This window comes from Terrapene carolina, unplaced genomic scaffold (genome assembly GCF_002925995.2).
Source record: "Terrapene carolina triunguis isolate 2854851 unplaced genomic scaffold, T_m_triunguis-2.0 Scaffold608, whole genome shotgun sequence".
NCBI classification, from domain to species: Eukaryota; Metazoa; Chordata; order Testudines; family Emydidae; genus Terrapene; species Terrapene triunguis.
In genome coordinates this window covers 156,467-173,448 of record NW_020664959.1, presented here as the reverse complement: position 1 = coordinate 173,448, position 16,982 = coordinate 156,467, and the positions used below count along the sequence as shown (strand labels likewise).

The following is a 16,982-nucleotide window of genomic DNA, read 5'->3' as shown; positions in this document are numbered from 1 at the left end:
TCCCCTTTCCGGTGCTGAGCCCCCCACACCAGCCCCTACATGTGGGTCTGGGCAGGGCTGAGGGACAGCAGCTTGATGGGACAGGGCTGCAGCGCAGGGAGGGCAGCATTTCCCCTAAATCTTCCCTGAAAACAGAGTTCTCCGGGTGGGTGCTGCAAGAGGGTGAGTGTGTCACCCCCTGGGGGCCGGTGCCCCATGGCTGCGGGGGGCTATCACTGCGGGGCCCCCCGTCTCACATTGATCACGGTGTACACGCTGGGCTGGGCGGGCTTAGGGACCGGGGACGGGCTCCCCCGCTTGGCCTGCAGCGCCTTGCCATCCAACTCGGCGTAGGTGAGTCTGTCAGGCTCCTGGGGCTGGGAAGGGAGAGAGTAACTGGTGTGTGTGTGTGAATCCACCAACACCCCAGCACACACACACACACACACACACACACACACACCCCTGCAATCCCAGCTGCGATCCCATAAGCCCCTCACAGCAACCGAACCCCCACCCTAAAAAACTGAGTGTGCCAGGTAAGGTGAGTGGGGCCCATGTGGATCAGGGTTGGGGGTCAGGCCCCATGGGGGAACAGGGGACACTTACCAGGGTCTGCGGCTCTTCCCCTTCATTAATGGTGGCGTCTGCAGAACAGAGACACCCACTGAGCTGCACCCCTGGCCGGCCCAGAGCAGAACCCCACACCCAGCTCCAACCCCTTCGTCCAGCCAGGGGGGTCAGAGCCCGGCACAGCCACCCCTACCCCGCCCCACAATGTGGGCCAGGGTCATTAGCCCCGTGTTACAGAGAGGTAAACTGAGGCACAAAGATGTCTAGGGGGTTATAGTGGGGGAGGGGGCTGGGACTTAGAACGCCTGTGTTCTCTCCCTGGCTTGGGAGGAGAGTGGGGTCTAGACTAGTGGTTAGAGCAGGGGGCTGGGAGCCAGGAGTGGGTGGGGAACTAGAGCGGGAAGGGAGGGTGGCCCCAGGGAGCTCCTGGGAGTCCAACACTCTCAGCTGACACCGGCTACCTCTGGGACCCTCTCCTTATTCCTGCCCAGTAGCAGCTGTGAATCAGGCCCTGCCGCATATGGGTGGAGCCCCCTAAAAGCCCCTCCCCGGGGTCCTGCCCCACCCTGGTACCCCCTTGGATGTGCTACTCACAGATGGGGTCTTGCTGAGTCGGCGCCTTTAATGACACCATAGGGCTTGTGCTAAAAGAGAAAATCCCCTTGTAAATGTCATATCCCCCCACCCATGGGGAGATTCCCCAACACACCCAGAGAGCCCCCCATCCTGCCTCACACTGAACCCAGTTCCCTAAACCCCCTTCCCAAACCACCAGAAACCACCCCACCCTGCTCTAACCACTAGACCCCACTCCGCTCCCAGACTAAGCAGAGAACCCAGGAGCCCTGTGACCCTGGCAGGTCGATCGGGAGGGGGGTGGAGCCGGGTTCCTACCAGCTCGGTCTCGGTGCGGCGCCTTTTCCTGCAGAGGGACACAAACCAGAATCCCCCATGAGCCGATCGGGATCGCCCGGTCCCAGCGCCCGGCCACTCACTCCCACAGGGCAGCAGGGATGGGGGTGTCTGAGGGGGTCCCGTCTGCTGCTGGTGCTGAGCCTGGATCCCTGCTGGGGTGGGCTGGATCAGCCGGGGGCAGCACAACACCATAGCATGCACCGGGGGGAGGGGCAGATTAACTCAGGGGGCTTTTCCTGTCCCCAATCCTTCCTCGTTAGTGACTTGTTATAATGAACCTGATCCATAGGTCTCAGAGTAGCAGCCGTGTTAGTCTGTATCCGCAAAAAGAACAGGAGTACTTGTGGCACCTTAGAGACTAACAAATTTATTAGAGCATAAGCTTTCGTGGGCTACAACCCACTTCTTGTAGCCCACGAAAGCTTATGCTCTAATAAATTTGTTAGTCTCTAAGGTGCCACAAGTACTCCTGTTATTTTTGCTGATCCATAGGTCGGCTCCCCTGACATCCCTCGTACATGAGAGGTACGGTGCCAATGGCTTGTTATACAGGGACCCCTCGCCCAGTGCTGAGTTGTGGCCCTTCTGGGGTGGGACAGCTGTGTACAGGGATTACCCATGCAGCAGAACCCCCTGCTGAGCCCCCACCCCACTCCTTGGCTTTCCCGGCACAGTTCCCCATCCAAGCCGTGACCCCATCCCGCCCTGCTTAGTGGCAGGTTTAACCCTTCCCTCACTGGGCGGGGCACTCACTGGCTCGGGTTTTTCTGAAGCAGACAAAGGCCACGAGGAGGAGGAGGAGGAGGAGGACGGCAGCTGCTGCGCTCGCCCCGGCGATGATGGGGCTGGTCAGACCCAGAGGTGCCGGCGATTCCGATCCGCCTGGGGAACAGCAGCAGCCGTGAGTGCCGGGAGCAGCTGGTCTGTTCCCCCCCCAGCCCCTCCCACCTCAGGTGGTGTCCAAGGGGCTCGGGCACCGCAGGGCGCAGGCAGCAGAAAATTCTATGGGGAGGATGTTGGGGTGGCCCCACGGCATCAAGTGGGGTCAGAGCCAGCAACATTTGAGGGATTTGTTGCACTGGGGGCACTGGGCTGCAGGGGGCGGGGGGCTCCGTAGGGGGCGCTCTCCCCATCAGTCAGAGCTGGCCTCATTGTCCCAGCACAGCGCTAGGGGGCGCTGTCTGATCCAGCCTGGCTGACATTTCTAAGGCATTTCACCCCCTTCCTCATGGCCACACCGGCTCAGGCCAACGGGCCCATCTAGCCCGGTATCTCGCCTCCCATGCTCACTGCTCCTGGCTGCTTCGCAGGGAGCTCCAGGGCACTGCCCCACCATGGCCACTGATGGGCCCAGCTGCCCCCAGAGGAAGTCTCCAGCTGCCCTGTTAGCAGCAGGTTTGTGTCTGAGCAGGAGGCTTCGGTCCCCTCCCAAATCCATCGGCTGTGGGAGGGGGGGAGTCACTGCCCCTGAGAACAGCCTCCGTCCCTCCCCCTGGGCAACCACTTGGGGAAGCTGCCTCATAATCTGTGACTCAATAGATTCCCCCCTTGCCCTGCAGTGCCCGGGCGGGTGGGAGCCGGCGCCGCTCCAGGCTGGGTCGGGTCGGTTCCCCCTGTGGGAATAGAACCAGCATCTGTCGGGGCGGGGGGAGGGGCTGAAACACCAACTCAGAGATAGCTCCCCCACCCTCCGCAACCAGTGGTGGATCAGCCACTGGACCTACGGGGCCCGTGCCCAGGGGCCAAGCCAAGTGGTTGGCCCAGGAGCCCCGGCCGCGCGGTGAGCAGGCCGGGAGAAGCCCCAGCACCCCAATCCTGGTCCCTCGCAGAAGCACAGGGAATGGGGGGACAAGGAAAATCTTAGCACCGGTACCTCCGGTACGGCCCCAGGATGGGAGGAGTCTCCCTACATGCCACAGCATCCGGGCTGGGGGAGCTCTCACTCCCCGCTGCACCCTGGGGCCGGGGCAGGGGGACAGAGCTTCTCCGGTTTTCTGGCCGCAGTGGGGGAGGCAGAAAGTAGCAAATGGGTTGTGGGGCTGCAGTGGGGGGACAGAATGGGGCAGGGCCATGGGTGGAATGGGGCGGGGCCCTGGGGAAGGGGCAGAAAAGAGTGGGGCAGTGGGTGCCGACCTTCTGAGGGTGGGGCTGGGAGCGGGGAAGTGGAGCCGGGCCCCTCACCTGCTACCACCAGCTCCACGGGGTTGCTGGGCTGCGAGTAGACGAAGGGCTCTGATCGGCGCCGGTAGCTGCATCTGTAGTTCCCTCCATGTTGCCGGCCCACGGTGGGGATGTGGAACTCGGCCCCGTCCCCAGCAGGGTCCATGTGTCGCTGCGGGTTCAGGTCTCCAGCCTTGTGCAGGAAGAACCTCACGTCCTGGTGCTGCCCCTGACACCGGATGGTGACGTCTGCCCCTGGGGCGGTGACCCCAGTGGGGCTCAGAGAGATGGAGGGTCTGGGTAAGCTGGGATCTGCACACAGGAGACAGGCTGTGAGAGCCAGACCCGGGCACCCACCCAGCCCTGGCCTCCAACTGCAGAAGGGAAGAGTGAAGGGGGATTTGATAACAGCCTTCAACTCCCTGAAGTGGGGTTCCAAAGAGGATGGAGCTGGGCTGTTCTCAGTGGTCGCAGATGACAGAACAAGGAGAAATGGTCTCAAGTTGCAGTGGGGAAGGTCTAGGTTGGATATTAGGAAACACTATTTCACTAGGAGGGTGGTGAAGCACTGGAATGGGTTCCCTGGGGAGGTGGTGGAATCGCCATCCTTAGAGGTTTTTAAGGCCCAGCTTGACAAAGTCCTGGCTGGGATGATTTAGCTGGGGTTGGTCCTGCTTTGAGCAGGGGGTTGGACTAGAACCTCCTGAGGTCTCTTCCAACCCTGATCTTCTATGATTCCCCGGCCAGCCCTAGGCACGGGCAGATCTAGGAGCTCCCTGGCAGAGATTCTCTCCCAGATCACAGGGTCCCCCTGACCCAGAATCCCGGCCCTGCGAGCTGGGCTCCCAGCCCCACAGACAGCAATCCGTGGCTGCCTAGTTCTTGGAGTCCTCATATACCATGGGTGGCCCCTGCCTCATTCACTGCGTCCAGCCCCCTCGAGCACAGAGCGACTCATGGGCTGGTCTCTGGTTCCCGGCACTGCAGGGCCTGATCCCCACACATGAAGGGAGTTAGCCCCCCGGGAGGCAGTGAAGCATCTTTATCACCATTCTACAGGGAGGGAAACTGAGGCACAGACAGATTCATTTTCCTTAGTGAGCTCCCAGGGGCAGGGACTATCTCTTCACTCTGTGTTTATGCAGCGCCTGGCACAACAGGGCCCTGATCACACAATCATGGAGCAGGTCCTCAAGGAATCAATTCTGAAGCACTTAGAGGAGAGGAAAGTGATCAGGAACAGTCAGCATGGATTCACCAAGGGCAAGTCATGCCTGACTAACCTAATTGCCTTCTATGAGGAGATAACTGGCTCTGTGGATGAGGGGAAAGCAGTGGATGTGTTATTCCTTGACTTTAGCAAAGCTTTTGATACGGTCTCCCACAGTATTCTTGCCGCCAAGTTAAAGAAGTATGGGCTGGATGAATGGACTGTAAGGTGGATAGAAAGCTGGCTAGATCGTCGGGCTCAACGGGTAGTGATCAGTGGTTCCATGTCTAGTTGGCAGCCGGTTTCAAGCGGAGTGCCCCAAGGGTCGGTCCTGGGGCCGGTTTTGTTCAATATCTTCATTAATGATCTAGAGGATGGCGTGGACTGCACTCTCAGCAAGTTTGCAGATAACACTAAACTGGGAGGAGTGGTAGATACGCTGGAGGGTAGGGATAGGATACAGAGGGACGTAGACAGATTAGAGGATTGGGCCAAAGAAACCTGATGAGGTTCAACAAGGACAAGTGTAGAGTCCTGCACTTAGGACGGAAGAATCCCATTCACTGTTACAGACTAGGGACCGAGTGGCTAGGAAGCAGTTCTGCAGAAAAGGACCTAGGGGTTACAATGGACAAGAAGCTGGATATGAGTTGACAGTGTGCCCTTGTTGCCAAGAAGGCTAATGGCATTTTGGGCTGTATAAGTAGGGGCATTGCCAGCAGATCGAGGGATGTGATCGTTCCCCTTTATTCGACATTGGTAAGGCCTCACCTGGAGTACTGTGTCCAGTTTTGGGCCCCACACTACAAGAAGGAGGTGGAAAAATTGGAGAGAGTCCAGCGTAGGGCAACAAAAATCATTAGGGGGCTGGAGCACATGAGTTATGAGGAGAGGCTGAGGGAACTGGGATTGTTTAGTCTGCAGAAGAGAAGAATGAGGGTGGATTTGATAGCAGCCTTCAACTACCTGAAAGGGGGTTCCAAAGAGGATGGATCTAGACTGTTCTCAGTGGTAGCAGATGACAGAACAAGGAGTAATGGTCTCAAGTTGCAGTGGGGAGGTTTAGGTTGGATATTAGGAAAAACTTTTTCACTAGGAGGGTGGTGAAGCACTGGAATGCGTTACCTAGGGAGGTGGTGGAATCTCCTTCCTTAGAGGTTTTTAAGGCCCGGCTTGACAAAGCCCTGGCTGGGATGATTTAGTTGGCAATTGGTCCTGCTTTGAGCAGGGGGTTGGACTAGATGACCTCCTGAGGTCCCTTCCAACCCTGATATTCTATGATTCTATGATTCATGGTGGGGGCCCTACATCCTCCCACAACACAAAGGATCCAGCGCTGTTGAGGCCAGCGTTTGCAGAGGTCTCCACTAACTGCGGGTGTCTCAGTTTGTAAGCACTCGGCCTGAGATCCCCCACAAGGATTGAAGCCCCCCTCCAATGAAGGACACTTTTGGAAACTGCAACATGCTCCCATCACACAGAGTCTGTGGCCACGTCAGGAGCTGGGCCAGATCTCTTGGGTCCCAGCCCAGCGCTGTGTCCACCAAGCCACTGCTGCTCCTGCAGCCCCTGCATCATTCAGCCCCAACCAGGACACTGCCTGGGGCAGGGCCAGGAGCACACAGGGGATGGGATCACGGGATTAAATAGTGACTCACGGTTCCTACGCACAAGGGGCAGCGTTAAAGTAGCCTCCCTGCCCGAGTCTCCAGGGGCTGCTGCTCCCCCCTGGCTGGGAACCCCCCAGTGACTCCATCCCGGCTACACTGCCGGGCGTCCCCTCTGCGGGGTCAGGGCTCAGGGCAGAGCCTGGCTCTGAGCATCCCATTGGCACCGAGCCCCCGGGAGGGTCTGGCTGGGGGTGGGGCTGGGAACGGGGATGCCGAGCCGGGCCCCTCACCTCTCACCACCAGCTCCACGGGGTCGCTGGGGTACGACACGGCGAACGGCTCTGATCTGCTGTGATAGGAGCAGCTGTAGCTCCCGCCCTGCTCCCGGCGCACGTTGTTGATGGGAAACACAACCCCAAACCCGTCCGAATCCACAGGTGGGAAATGGCGTCGCTCTTTATTCAGCACGAACCGCACGCCCAGGCGCTGCCCCCGACACCAGATGCTCACGGCTCCCCCCAGAGATACCCCCCCTCTGGGTCTCAGGACGATGTTGGGTTTGGGGTAGCTGGGCTCTGCAGTGGGAAGCAGACAGGCCGTGAGACGCAGGTCCCATCACTCAGTCTTGAGGCCCGTCCTCACCACGCAGCGTCAGTGGTGGGTCAGAGCCGGCGGCCCTGGGGACGGGCTCCTGGATGCCTTTCCAGAGGGGCCAGAGTTTCCTCTGAGCCCTGGGCTAACAGCATGAGACATGGAGCAACCCCAGCCCCTGGGGGCCCAGAGCTCTGCTCCCTAGCGGGTGACAGGCCAGACCAGGGTCCAGGGTCCAGTCACTCCCTGGCTTCTCTGCTGGGAGGTCTGGGAGCCAGGACTCCTGGGTTCTGTCCCCGGCTCTAGGGGGGTAGTGGGGTCTAGTGGGGAGAGCAGGGAAGATGGGGGCCAGGAGTCCTGAGTTCTGTGCACAGCACCACCCCTTACTTGTAGGGGACTGTGCAAGTCTCTAGTATACACTGAGGTTTATAACCTTCAGCTCCGCCCATCACCCCCTAACTGATGTGTTGTCTGGGAAAGGCCCCCCCTCCTCTGCAGCTCCCCCTGGGAGCAGAGATCCCCCTTCCTCTGCCACAAATCTCCAGGGGCTGCTTCTCCCCCCTGGCTGGGGAACCCCCCAGTGACTCCGTCCCCGGCCAGGTGTCCCCTCTGCTGGACCCAGGGATCAGGGCAGAGCCTGGCTCTGAGCGTCCCATCAGTGTACAGACTCCCTGTGGGTCTGGCTGGGTGTGGGGCTGGGAGCCAGGACACTGAGCCGGGCCCCTCCTTCACCTCCTACAATGATCCTGACGGGGTCGCTGGGATATGACGAGCGATTCTGATCCATAATGGAGTGATAGTCGCAGGTGTAATTCCCTCCATCTTTCCGCCCGACACTGGTGATGGGAAATTCAGCCACGGTCCCATCAGGCACTGTCCGCACCTGCAGGTTCGGGTGTCCAGCTTTACGCAGAAAGAACTCCGTGCCCGAGTACAAACCCTCACAGCGGATGGTGATGTTTTCCCCCAGCGCCATCACCCTGCTGGGGCTCACCGAGATGGTGGGTTTGGGGTTTTCACGCCCTGCTTTCAACAAGAGACAGGAGGTAAACAGGAGAGACACAGCCCCCTGCCCCCCCCACTCCAATTCAGTCCATCCATCATTCAGCCTCTCTAGGAGTCTGTCCCCTACCAGGGTTGGCACTGCCTGCTCATGGGGCTTGGGGGTAGGGGGTTCAGCCAGACATAGCTGAGGACCCGGCTGCATGAGAGATCACCTGCCCCCCCCCCCGCCCCACTTGGGGCCAGCCTGGAGGCCTGGCCAGTGGGCCTCCTGCAACTCTGCCCCCCGCCCTGGTGTTGGAAATAGAGTCTGTGACCGACGGGAGTCACATATGTCCCAACTTTTCCCCAGGCCTTGGGAACGGGGGGTGGAGGGGGTTGTGAGTGCAGGGGAGGGAGCTGCTGGGGGTGGATGTGGGGATGGGGGTGGATCTGGTTTGTTCTCCCCATGGCTGCAGTGCCCGTGGATGTTTCTGTTCCCTGAGGGGCTCTAGAGCCGACGGACAGGCCCACCCCACCCCATGTATCCCCTCCCCTGTCGTTGATATTACCGTCCACCCCACAGACTGATACTCACCTCCCCAAACTCCGCTGTGCCCTGCCAGCCAGCAGCCTGGAGAGGAGACGGCTCGTTAGTGACCAGACCCCAGAGCAACTGGATCCTACACCCTGGTCTCAGATCCACCCCTGCATGGGCACATGCCCTGGTCTCAGATCCCCCCCCCCCCCCCCCCGCAAGGCACACGCACAAACCTCAGATCCTGCCCCCATGGACAGACACCCTGATCTCAGATCCCCGCAACGGGCACACACCCTGGCTGTCTCTGATACTCACCGAGGAGGAGGACGATGAGAGCAGATGCCATGATGGGGGCACTGAGGGGCCTCTCAGGGTTGCCACCAACACCCCGGTGCCCAGCTCCACCAAGCCCCAAATAAGGAACTCAACTGGTGGCTCCAGCTACAGGAAGTTGACGATGTCTCTTCTCTTCCTGCGTCCATCACACGTTGTCTCTAATCTGCAGGCGAAATCTAGTGCAGCCAAAGCAAGCAGAGGTCCCTGCAAAACCCAGGAATCCCAGGGCCCATCAGCCTGGCCAAGCATCATGCAGCTCCCAGCTTATCTATGTCTCTGTGGGGAGCGGGGAGAGGTCACCCTCAGTGTATCCTGCAGCATTGGGGAAAGTGCATCTGACTGGGAGCCAGGAGACCACAGGGTCTTGTCTTCAATCTTCCACTGACCACTACAGTAGAACCTCTGAGTTACAAACTGACCAATCAACCACACCCCTCATTTGAAACTGGAAGTGAGCGATCAGACGGCAGCAGAGATAACTTAAAAAAAACCCCAAATACAGAACAGTTGTGTGTTAAACATAAACTGCTAAACAAATAAAGGGAAAGATTAAAAAAAAAAATTTGACAAGGGAAGGAAACTGTTTCTATGCTTGTTTCATTTAAATTAAGCTGGTTAAAAACAGCATTTTTCTTTGGCATACTTAAGTTTCAAAGCTGTACTAAGTCCATGTTCAGCTGTAAACTTTTGAAAGACCAGTGTGACGAAGTGGGGGATTTTCTTGTTTTTACGTAGGGTTTTCAATGGTTTGCATGCAGAGGGGGTGGGAATCAGTTTCCCTGAGTGTTACTGGTTTAATGAGGTGAGGGGAGAGGGAGGTTGTTGTGACAGAGGACCAGAGCGAGAACTTGGGACCCCAGCCAATGGCCTGGAGAATGGATACCCCAGCGACTGGTGATCTGGTGACTGGGAGGCCCAGCTTGGGAGTCACAGACGGTTCTGGCCAGTGGGAGGACAATGGGCTGTGAAGAGAGGATCACGGTGACCTGACCAGCCGGTTCCAGCCAGAGGACAGAAGAGGGGAGAGGAGTCCCAGCCGTCCCTGTTTACCTGTAGAGAAGACAATGGACAGAGGCGGGGCTTGGGGCTGGTGATATCAGATGCCCTGCTGGGAAGCAGGGGGGCTCTGGGTTGGAGAGGGGGAGCAGGCAGAGTCCACCTGGATGCAGGGGAGACTGGGATGTGCTGTGCTGAGGGAGGCCAGGCCTGAGGCCCTGAGAGTTTCCTGTGCTGTGTTTAGACGCTCAATAAACCCTCCTGTTCTACGCTGGCTGAGAGTCACTCCAGTCTAGAGATCAGGGTTGCATTATTCCTGCTGGGAGTGGAGGCCCCGGGGGTCCAGAGCGAGTGGACTCCCTGAGGGGGCCCACGGCAGAGACAGGCGTGCTAAGGCTCAGAGAGGTGCAGCTCCAGGAGGTGGAGGGGCCTAACCCCGAGAGAGAGTGGACCCCCGAGAAGGGCTGTCTCACTGAAGGGGGTTCCCCCCATGGACTGCATGGGGCCAAGAGTGGGCATGACCTGTGAGTCCGTGACACCCTGGTCTCAGATCCCCCCCAGGGGCACACACCCTGGCTGTCTCTGATACTCACCGAGGAGGACAGTGAGAGCAGATGCCATGATGGGGGCCATGAGGGGTTCTCAGCAATTGGGTTGCTGGACTTAAGACCCTGAGGGGAAAAGGACACTGCCAAACTTACTTGGGGGTGGGTCTTTTGCTCATGGTTTGTGTTATGAATCCTGTTTGTGGTGTTTCCCCAACATAATGCCGCATTGTTTCCCTCTTTATTAAAAGGCTTTTGCTACACTCAGACTCTGTGCTTGCGAGAGGGGAAGTATTGCCTCTTAGAGGCGCCTGGGGGATGGTATGTAATTGCCCCAGGTCACTGGGTGGGGGCTTGAGCCGGTTTTGCATTGTGTTATTTATTGAAACGGAACCCCTAGATACTGAACCCGGCCCTTGTTGCTGCCAACTCTGATGGGTAGAAGGGTTACACAGAGGACCAGCGAGGGAACTTGGGACCCCAGCCAATGGCCTGGAGAATGGAGACCCCAGTGACTGGTGACTGGGAGGCCCAGCTCAGGAGTCACAGCCGGTTCTGGCCATTGGGAGGACAATGGGCTGTGAAGGGTGGACCAGCCAGAGGGGGCCAGAGGACAGAAGAGAGGAGAGGAGGCCCAGGTGACCCTGTTTACCTGAAGAGAAGACAATGGACAATGGCTTGGGGGAGGTGATATCAGATGCCCAGCTGGGAAGCAGGGGGGCTCGGGACTGGAGAGAGGGAGTAGGCAGAGCCCACCTGGATGCAGGGGAGACTTGGATGAGCTGTTCTGAGGGAGGCCATGCCTGAGAGTTTCCTGTGCTGGATTCATACGCTCAATAAACCCTCCTGTTTTACGCAAGCTCAGAGTCACTCCGGGCTAGAGAACAGGGTTGCATTATTTCTGCTGGGAGTGGAGGCCTTGGGGGTCCAGAACGAGCGGACTCCCTGAGGGGGCCCACAGCGAGAGACAGACGTGCTAAGGCTCAGAGAGGTGCAGTTCCAGGAGGTGGAGGGGCCTAACCCCGAGAGAGAGTGGACCACCGAGAAGGGCAGTCTCACTGAAGGAGGTTCCCCCCAGGAAGTGTACGGGGCCAAGAGTGGGCATGACCTGTGAGTCCGTGACAGGCCCCAATACGCCACTGCTGCATTAGGGGGTGTTATGCTGCAGGGAGCAGGAGGAGGGGCTCAGTAGAGGGGCGCTCTCCCCTGTCAGTCAGCGCTGGCCCTGATACCCCAGTGTACTGCTAGTGGGCGCTGTGCTGCAGGAAGTGGGGGCAGAGGTCACTAGGGGTCGCTCTTCCCTGCTGTCAGTGCTGGCCCCAGTGCTAAGCAAAGTTCCAATTACTCCTGCAGAGAGAAATCCTACGAAAACTTGTGCGACAGTTACAGCCGTGGTCATCTTCACACCCCACCGGTGTTCTCGGCTCCGATGGACCTCTCAATAGACAAGCAACGCTAGCGGGATGGTTCCTGCTGGGGTTTCCCTTGGGTCTGCCCTCTTTCATATTGTAGTTCTGACCACACCTAACACATGAGAACAGCCAGACTGGATCAGACCAAAGGTCCATCTAGCCCAGTATCCTGTCGTCTGACACTGGTCAATGCGAGTGATCCATCCCCTGTCGTCCTCCCAGCAAACAGAGGCTAGGGACACCATCCCTGCCCATCCTGGCTAATAGCCATTGATGGACCTGTCCTCTATGAACGTATCTAGTTCTTTTTTGAACCCTGTTATAATCTTGGCTTTCACAACATCCTCTGGCAAGGAGTTCCACAGGTTGACTGTGCGTTGGGTGAAGAAATACTTCCTGTTGTTTGTTTTAAACCTGCTGCCTATTAATTTCATTGGGTGACCCCTAGTTCTTGTGTTATGAGAAGGAGTAAACAACATTTCCTTATCTACTTTCTCTACACCAGTCATGATTTTATAGACCTCAGTCATATCCCTCCTTAGTCATCTCTTGTCCAAGCTGAAAAGTTTTAATCTCTCCTCATTATGGCAGGCATTCCATACCCCTAATCATTTTTGTTACCCTTTTCTGAACCTTTTCCAATTCCAATGTATCTTTTTTGAGATGGGGCAACCACATCTGCACGCAGTATTCAAGATGTGGGCGTAACATGGATTTATATAGAGGCAATATATTATTTATTGTGTTATTATCTATCCCTTTCTTAATGATTCCCAAGATTCTGTTCGCTTTTTTGACTGCCGCTGCACATTGAGTGGATGTTTTCAGAGAACTCTCCACAATGACTCCAAGATCTCTTTCTTGAGTGGTAACAGCCAATTGAGACCCCATCATTTTATATGTCTGGTTGGGATGATGTTTTCCAACTTGCATTACTTTGCATAGATCAACACTGAATTTCATCTGCCATTGTGTTGCTCCATCACCCAGTTTTGAGATACTTTTGTAGCTCTTTGCAGTCTGCCTGGGACTTAACTATCTCGAGCAGTTTTGTGTCATCTGCAAATTTTGCCACCTCACTGTTTATGCATGAAGGTGTGTCACGCACTCACAGCCACCCCCCCCCCATGCTCTCTCAGCTCCGTACGGTCCCCGGGAGGAACTCCCCTCAGTCTGAAAGCCCTTCTCGGTGTCCACTCTCTCTTAGGGGCTAAGCCCGGGCTTCCAGCGTCTCCTGGAACTGCACCTCTGAGCCTCCAGCCCGCCTGGCTCCCTCTGGGAGCCCCCTCGGGGGGTCCCCTTGCTCTGGCCCCATGGGGCCACCACCCCCAGGGGGAGTGATGCCCCCCAATCTACAGCCTGCTGGGACCCTCAAAACAGGAGGGTTTATTGTACAGCCGAACCCAGCCCAGGCAGTTCTCAGGGGCCTCAGTCCTGGCCAGTCTCAGCACCGTCCAGATGGGTCTGTCCCAGTCCAGGTGGTTCAGACTCCTCTTTGTCCCCAGTCCAGAAGCAACTTCCTTCCAGCTGACCCCCCATATCACCTTCCCCACAGCCCCTCCTCCGCCCTTTGTCTTCCTTCCAGGCAAACAGACCCCCCCCCCCCCCCCGCTCTTTTCCATCCTTTGTCTTCCCACTGGCCAGAACTGGCCGGCTCCCAAGATGGACTGGGCCTCCGGGTCACTGGTTGCTAAGTTCTACCATGTCCAGGCCATTGTCCGGGGTCCAGGCTGCTAGGCGAGATCACACCTGGCCCTCTGTACCAGCAAACCCCCTCTCCCACCACCTCGTTACACACACAGCACACAGGGGAAACTGAGGCACGCCCCGTACTCATGCTCAACACTAAGAAAATCCCCTGCTTTGTCACAAGGCATCATCCCGCTTTTCCTTAGCTGCACTTCCACACCCCGTGATTATTGGTGTGCCCCGTTTTTCATAAGTTGTTTGTAGTTCATTTTCGTCTCTGCGCAGCTACACATCGCAGGTACCATGTGGTCAGGACAGACATTTAAAGATGTTACAATCAGGCCGGGTGGCTGGTGGTTTCGGACAATACATTGTGTCGATTGCAATCCATTTTTCCATGACCTCACCTATTGGCACATCTTATGCAGTAACCTTTGGTCTTATCGGTTATTGTTAGGTCACTCAATCTTCTTAAGCCTCTGGCCTAGTCTGGCGAAACTAAAATCTTACAGGTCTAAGCAAAGCAGCCTCCCTCTGGACTTAAGAGCGAGGGACCACTGTGTCCCCCCCGGTGGGAGGAGCCAAATGTGCCCACCCCCTTCCCAGAAGTACTGGGGCGGGGCAGGAAGTATAAAGAGAGGAGTGGACAGGGGAGGAGGCAGACGTCTCCAGCCCACTGCTGAACACCACAGCTGAGCCTGTGCTGTGCAGTGCCCTGCCCCCGGGGGAGACCAACCCTGGAGACGAGGTGCCGGGACTGTCATCCGTAGTGTACCCCGCGGAGACAGAGGACCCATGGACTGTGGAACCCCCCCCCCCACCCAGACTGTGGTAGGATGTAGCCCAGGGACACCAGACTTTCGTGTGGTTTTGTCGCCGGAGCACAGGCTGGCGTGTTTGGGTTGGATCCCTGCTGACCCAGTTGTGGCACTTCATATTCTTCATAGAGATACACTTCTGATAGGAATAGGGCATAACTAAGATTTATTTTATGCAAGATGGATTTTTCATGGACTCCCCTGCTCCCCGTCTCTCCCGCCCAGAGCCCCCCTGCTTACCAGCTGGGCATCTGATATCACCGGCCCGAAGCCCCGCCTCTGTCCATTGTCTTCTCTCCAGGGAAACAGGGTCACCTGGGCCTCCTCTCCCCATTTCTGTCCTCTGCCCCCTCTGGCTGGAACCGGCTGGTCAGGTCACCGGGGTCCTCCCTTTACAGCCCACTGTCCTCCCACTGGCCAGAACCGGCTGCAACTCCCAAGCTGGGAATCCGTGTCACCAGGTCACCAGTTGCTGGGGTATTCATTCTCCAGGCCATTGACTGGGGCCCCAAGTTCCCTCCCCGGTCCTCTGTAACAACAAACTTCCTCTCCCATCACCTCGTTAAACCAGTAACATCCAGGGAAACTGAGTCCCACCCCCTCCGCATGCAAACCATTGGAAAAACAAGGAAAAACCAAGAACCCCCCCACCACTTCGTCACACAAGCAAGAGCCGTTTGTTAAACTCTGCAACCTGCTCAAAACAACTTTTAGGGTGAGAAATTACTGCTTGTAACCAGTTTCTTTAGTGTATTAAGCTTAGTTTACATGTTTGTTTTATTTGCTCAGTAATTTGCTTTGATCTGTTTGCTATCCCTTATAATCACTGAAAATCTGTCCTTTGTAGTTAATAAACTTGTTTTGTTTTCTCAAAACCCAGTTTGTGGAACTCATTACTAGTGGGGGGGGGGGCAAAAAGCTGTGCATCTCTTCCTCCACATTGAGGGAGGAGGCAAATTTCAATCAGCTTACGCAGTACAGTTCTCTGTGCAGTGCAAGACAATACAATTTTGGGTTTGCACCCCGAGAGGGTGTGCACTTGAGTGCAGGTCAATTCCTTAGCTGAAGGTTTCCCACACAGAGCTGGTTTCAGTGTCTGTGTCTGTCTGCAGCTGGGTGTGTCCCTACCTATGTGTGTGTGCTGGAGGAGGCTTGAGGGCCTGGCTCAGCAAGACAGGGTGAGGGAGCCCAGGCTGGTGGAACAGGTGGGCTCACTGGTACCCCAGTACATCAGGTGGCATCCCCGGAGTGGGGGGCAACCATCACACCAGTGTTGGAACCATTCACCATTGTTTACTCCTGGGGGAATTCTGTGCATCTGCGAATGGGCAGAATTAATCTGTCCTGCATAATCTTGATTTTTCCCGCATAAAATATATTCTGCCCAAGAAGTGCTGCAGTTCTGCCTTTTGCCCACCAGAGGCCGCTGTGGCAGCTGAGCAGCCAGCTGTGTCCATGCACTGCCAGCCACTAAGGTACTGGCACTAGCTGGGCAGTGAAGGGAAAACTGCCTGAGACCCCTGGTGCAGAGGGAGACTTTGAATGGGAAAAAACGCGTGTCATGACCCGGCCGCCGGGCAGAATCACAGAGCGGCAGCAGAAGCTGCTGGAGTCAAGAGCGAGAGAGAGAGGCGGAGAGACGGCAGGCAGCCGCGGGAAGGGGCTGCTGTCTGCTTCCAGTGTGGTCCACGGTGCCAGGACAAACAGGAAGCCTGCCTTGGCACCCCTGCTGCGCCGCTGACTGGGAGCCGGCCGAGCTAAGCCCGGGCCCCAATCCCCTGCCCCAGCACTGAGCCCCCCCGTGATGAAGTGGGGGATTTTCTTGGTTTTTTCAATGGTTTACATGCAGTGGGAGTGGGACTCAGTTTCCCTGGGTGTTACTGGTTTAACGAGGGGAGGGGAGAGGGTGTTTGTTGTTACAGAGGACCAGCAAGGGAACTTGGGACCCCAGCCAATGGCCTGGAAAATGGATACCCCAGGGACTGGTGACGGGCTGCACTTGTTCCCAACAGGCAACTGGGTAGTTAAATCCCACAGGACCACAAGAGCTCATCACTCAACCCCGAGACGGGCCCCCCACATCCCGCAGAATCGCACACACCCCAGTGCCCCGAGACAGAGCCCCCCAGCATCTGTGTGTGGGGCGCTGCGTCTGGCCCTGGCACTGGAATAAAGGCACTTATTGCCCCCCCAGTGTCTGTCCTCCTCCTCTCTCTGCAGCGGTGTCCCCCAGCCCCTTTTCTTTCCCTCCTTTCCCCATAGACATCCCTCCCCCTGTATTTCTATTGTACAACCCCCCAGAGCTTCCTGGGTGAGTGAGTGAGAAGTTCAGGCAGCATCACGAGAACCTGGATGAATGAACGCTGGGGAGAAAGTTGGCGAGACAGAAAGACGGGATTAGTCCAACCCGAGCGGCAGCCGGACAGAACCCATGGGCCGGGATGGGGCCTGCTTGGGAGAAGTGGGGGAGCAGAAATCCGTGACCCAAAATTGGGGTGCTGGAAACGAGTCCTCATTGGTGGATATTTCGGGGATGGGCCTTAAAGAAAGAGACTCACTTCACCGTCGTGGCTGCCACCCCCCATCTCCTGGGTCCCCCGGGAGGTCCGGATCCTGCTCCGCAGAG

The 16,982-nt window shown here is 57.2% G+C and overlaps 1 protein-coding gene across 1 annotated transcript; it reads right to left on the bottom strand.

The window, feature by feature from the left end:
- Nucleotides 1-236: 236 nt before the first annotated feature.
- On the bottom strand, nt 237-8,906 carry LOC115271359 (immunoglobulin superfamily member 1-like; the record flags this gene model as incomplete). The annotated part of the gene is made up of 7 exons (XM_029913357.1): nt 8,876-8,906; nt 7,771-8,061; nt 6,738-7,022; nt 3,649-3,939; nt 2,221-2,349; nt 589-626; nt 237-356 (listed from the first exon to the last, which is right to left on the bottom strand). Coding segments are annotated over exons 1-7 (1,185 nt in total), but the record flags the coding sequence as incomplete, so codon positions are not given.
- Between the last annotated feature and the right edge of the window lie 8,076 nt (nt 8,907-16,982).